This window comes from Leptonychotes weddellii, chromosome 10 (assembly GCF_054177405.1).
Source record: "Leptonychotes weddellii isolate Sample4059 chromosome 10, ASM5417740v2, whole genome shotgun sequence".
Classification (NCBI taxonomy): domain Eukaryota; kingdom Metazoa; phylum Chordata; class Mammalia; order Carnivora; family Phocidae; genus Leptonychotes; species Leptonychotes weddellii.
The window spans coordinates 41,792,281-41,797,340 of NC_138378.1; the positions used below are offsets into that span (position 1 = coordinate 41,792,281).

Genomic DNA, 5,060 nt, shown 5'->3' on the forward strand with positions numbered 1-5,060 from the left:
CACTCTGTTATTTGTTTATTTTCTACATGTGATGTCATAAGCAAGAGTTTTGCCTGTGTTCTAGTTTATCTCCAATAAATAAATAACTATGTACAAATGTGCTGAGTTTACAAAATAGAGGAAAATGTTTGTTTTACAAAAGATACACTTGTATGATACATTTTCCCATACAGTGAAACACGATTCATTCCTAGCTTAGTTGAACCAACAACCCTGTGTAGCAATGTCTAAAGGTGTGTACCTAGTCTTTTCTATCAGAAAGCAAAGCTATCAATTGAAGTTCCTCAGTTTCTTGAGAATATAGGCCCAGACTTGGCCTGCTACTTATTACTGATCCGTATTTAATGTATTCCAGAAAGTTGGAAGCTGTCTGAAACAGTTCTTCTCAAGCTATACTGGGCAGACCCCTGCAGATCTTGTTAAAATACAGATTCTTGTGCAGCCGGAGTTTCTGCATTTCTAACCAGCTGCCAGGGGCAGCTCCCACTTCTTGTGCAGGGACCATGTTCTAAGTGGCCAGGGTTGGAGGGCCCCTCTGAAGTGGGAGAAATTCCCATTGGTCTGATCAAGGTGAGGCCCTGATTGGGCATCCTCCAGGCTTCATCCCCAAGTTCCCAAATCCCCCAAAACCCAGCAGAACTGGTTTTATTTTGGAGCACACATTACAAGAAGAGTAAGATTCAAAATGGTAACTGGCATGAATTGTACAGCTCAGAACTTTCTTAAACTCTCTCCTGGGAGGAACTTCATTCCCGTCTCAATCTAGAGCAATCATGAGAACATTTTCAACATTATCAAAAATAACCAGTTATAACAACAACAATAATTATAATAATGGGAAAAAGAAACTGGCATAAGAAGCTTAACAACAATAAAGATCTTTCAGTTCAAACAAAAATGACAACAATAAAACCCAGGCTCATTGTTTAAAAAATAAAAATAAAAAAACTCCTTGGGTTGAATTTCTATGACAGTCCAGCAACATTAGTTCAATGAATGTCTCTCACATCTTAACTTTTGTTAAAATGATATTACTCTGGAAGCCTGAAATTTCCGGATAAATTAGCAAGCCTGGTTCAAGAGCAAATAAATTCCCAACCAATCTTGATTGTAGTGTTTTTGATTCTGTTTCACATAGGAGCTTTGCCCAGGCAGACATGGAAGAACAGAAGGAGGGTGGCCAGGTAGGGACATTCCAGGTGGGTTGGCTGAGTTCCAGGGAGGGGAAAATTGGGAGGAACAATGAAGGGAACTGAGGCTTGGCTTCAGCAATGTGAGAGTGCTGGGAAAACCACCAAGATGGTTTAACTGCCACCTGAAGAGTAGAAATATATAAATATACAGATAGGGAAGGGGGAAGGGAGGGAGGGAGGGATACAAAGTGGGTACTGGAGACATACAGGTGGGGGGGAAAAAAAGCAAAAGCAAAGAAAAAAAAAGCCATCCTAAATACTTAAAAAATAAATATCTTGGTCATTATCCACACCTTGATTACACTCACTAGTCCACGGAATCAAAAGTCTGACCCAAAGGCTGCCAGCCAAGGAGGCCCACCCCTCTCGTGCCCCTTGTTGAGGTCATGGGACACTCTGTAGTCTGTGTCTTCGCTATAAATTGCCATCTCTGCCTAGTTGTCCGATGATGTCATGGAAGTGGCTGGGGCGCATACTCCTTCCAACCCCCACTCCCCAGCCAAGTGTGGAATCAGCAAAAGAAGGGGGGCCTGGTCTTCTCCAGTTCTGATGCCAGCTAAAGTGCTTTGGAATAGGTGGCCAGGGAGTAAGGCTGGGGGAGGGGGAGAGGCACAGGAGGGAGGGAAGGCCCAGCCAACAGCAGCGGCCAGGGAGGAGGCCTCTCAGAGTTTCTGAGGCATCTGCTCGGTTCGCACGTGCTGCAGCACCACCTCTTTGGCTGGGGCGCCACACTTGTACTCCAACTCCGCCCTCGTGGAGCCTTGCTTCTTGCGCAGGTGACACAGGAGCGCCAAAAGCGCCACGACCAGAGACAGGCTGGCGATGGAGATGCCGATGAGCACTCCAGAATGCAAGGGCCCTACAGGTGAGGGGCTCAAGGTGGCGCCCGGAGTCGGGCTGACTGGGGGCTCCCCAGAGCCGCTGTCGCCGTCGCTGTCATTGCTCACCGTGATGGAGTCACAGTTGGTGGCATCCCGGCCGGGGAAGGGCGAGTCAGGCCCGCAGATGCACTCGTAGGTGCCCGGGAGGTTGCGGCAGGCCTCGGGGCAGTCTCCATTTTGGCACTCGTCGATGTCCGTGCACATGAAGCCCTCGTCCAGAATGTAGCCCTCGGGGCACTGGCAGGAAGTTGGGCTGTTGGGATCGCAGTCAGCTGGGCATGCAGTCTGGTTGCAGAACATCTGGCACCTGTGTGGATCGTGAGGGCTGGGTGCGAAGCCCTCGGCGCAGATGCAGCGGAAGTCAGTTTGACCCACGGGCTGGCACTGGTACTCGCACTTACTCCCGAAGCACGGGTCCACTGACTCCACGCACTCGTTGTCCACCAGCTCGAAGCCGGAGTTGCAGAGGCATTCGAAGGCGCCCCGCGTATTAACACATCGCTGCGGGCACGGACTGGGCACCTGGATACAGTCGTCCACGTCCTCGCACCGGTGCTGGTCGGCAGCCAGCCGGTAGCCCGTCTCGCACATGCACGAGTAGGAGCCGGGCACGTAGCTGTTGGGAATGCAAAAATGCTCGCAGAGTTTGTGGCACAAGTGATCCGCTAGTGCGGCGCAGGAGCGCCCGTCTGCCTGCAGGTAGGCGTCCGCCGGGCAGAGGCAGTGCGACGTCTCGGCGCTTGCGTTGCAAGTGTGCTGGCAGCCGCCGTTCTCCACGCTGCAGTCCCAGGCGCCAGGCGCATCCCGGTCCCACCGCGCCTCGGCCTCTCCTGGCGGCGCCGCGCACTCCAGCTCCACTCCCAAGGGCGCTACAGCGGCGGAGCTACCCACCGGCAGCGCCTGGAAGTCCGCGCCGCGGGCCCCGAACGGGGTGCTATAGGTGATGGTTACACCGGCGGCCGCCACGGAGCCAGACTCCACCAGCAGGGGCCTGCAGGAGGCTGCGAAGTGGAACTCGCAGAGGAAACCATCGGCCTCTGCAGTGCACTGCTGCTCCTCCCAGGCCGGCTCGCCGGGTGCTAGGGCCCCGGCTTCCGAGACTGCGACGCACAGGGGACCGCAGAGAGGCGCCGGGTCGACGTGGAGCCGCGCCCACCTGCTGTAGCTGGTGCGGTTGTCGCCGGTAACCCACTGGAAGCCGCGCAAGGGCCCGAGTTGCCCCTGGTCGCTGCAGCCGGCCTGGAGCTGCAGGCCGATCCAGAGGCGTGGGCTGTCGCCGCTGTCGCCGCTCAGTAGCAGGAAGATGACATCAGCCGCCACTGAGGAGCGCACCGTCATCAGGTGGCCCCCCAACCCCTCGCAGGCCTGGCTGGCGGCGAGGAAGGTCGCGGGGCCCCGGAAGAGCTCGAAGCAGTCGTGCTCGACGCACTGGCTGCCGCGTGGCTGAGGCTCTGGGGGCGCGGGGAGCCCCAGACCCGCGGGGGCCAGCACGCCGAGGAGCAGGACCCGGAGCATGCTGTCCCGGCACGCCGCGTGCAGGAGCGGAGGAGAGCGCAAGTGCCGCGACTGGGCCCAAGCCCGGCGGGGGCTGAGAGGCGCAGGGCGCCGCTGGCGACAGCCGCTTGCGTTGATCCCAGCCCAGACGTGTCCAGCCGCGGCGCGCAGCCCTGGCGAAGCAGCCTCTGACATGCCGGCGGGCCCGGGCCGGGGTTTATAAGTGCGCGGCCCTCCCTCCTGGACGTTCGGGAAAAGGAAGGAAGTGCCTGGTGGGAAGGGCTGATGCTGCATTCTCGGATTACTGGGTTCTCCGGACGCCTTGTGCCCGCCCTCGCGCCTGGGATCACCTCGCCGGGATGAGTAAACCCGGTCGGGGCGCTGGGAGGTCCCCGGGCAGGACCGCCAGGCGCAGGCGCCGCGGGAAGACAGCACCTCTATCAGCAAGACACAGTCCGCCCCCGCCACTAGGGCCCTCAGGCTCGCAGTCGTAAAAGGGGCTTAATCCGCAGCCCCTCCTAATCTCTTGGCCCTCTTTCTTTTTCTTATAAATGTATTGTTACCACCGATTTCAAGGGAAGTCTTGATTGCAGAACTCTGGGAAGTGGAGACGAGAGAGGAGGGCTTTGAATGGGGGGTGGGGAGGTAGTGCCCAAGACCTGCCGGGCTCTAGGGGGAGGTGCCCGCCAAGAAGAGGATTTGGGGAGGGGTTGCCAAGGGCGTGGACTTCCTCAAAGAAGCAGTAGCGAGGAGAGAACTGGACCCCGCCCTGGGCCCCGGCGCCTAGAGCGGGAGACCGGGGTGCGCTCGGCCCCAGAGGACATAGGGTGTGGCTGGCGCAAGGATGGGGGACGGGGAAGAACTGGCCTAACACTGGAGCCCTCCGCGCACAAGCAAGGACCCACGGGTCCCTGAGCAGGAGCTGCCTGGCCAGACGTCATCTCGTCGCGTGGGAAAGTCTCGAGGACACTGTCAGGGCTCCAAGGTCTTGTCACCCTTCAGAAGCAGCGGCAGGCGAATTCCTGCCGAGCCCTGTCGCGGCGGGCGTGCTGGGGAGCGCCCTAGCCTGTTTGGTCTGTTTTTGTCCAGCTTCACAGAGGGACAGTCCATCTCACACCCCAAAAGGGGAGCACGGGAGCCCTCGCGGGCTCCAAGCGAATCCGGCTCGGGACAGTTAAGGATTTTTGCATTTGGCTGAGAGATCAGAGTGATAGAAAGGTGCACATAAATGCCACTCGCGTTGCAGAAGGGCGGTCTTGCGGATGGACGGGGTGGGGAGGAGGAGGGAATCTGTCACTTTCCCGACCTTTTCCGCTTATTCACTTACCGAGAATGTGGGGGGGGGGTGTCCAAAACATAAGGGAGGGACAAACTTTTTTTTTTTTAAACCCTGTGCCACCTCTCAGCTACGGTCACTCACAACCAAACACCAGAGGGCGGCGCTGTTGAACTCTAAACAAAACCACAAAAGTTGGAGATCTCTAAATTTGGG

The 5,060-nt window shown here is 56.9% G+C and overlaps 1 protein-coding gene across 1 annotated transcript; it reads right to left on the minus strand.

Annotated features, from left to right (window-relative positions):
* On the minus strand, positions 1 to 4,537 carry THBD (thrombomodulin). The gene has a single exon (XM_006741124.3). It carries the CDS (start codon positions 3,860 to 3,862, stop codon positions 1,856 to 1,858), a length of 2,007 nt encoding a protein of 668 aa, XP_006741187.2. The 5' UTR covers positions 3,863 to 4,537; the 3' UTR covers positions 1 to 1,855.
* Positions 4,538 to 5,060: the final 523 nt, after the last annotated feature.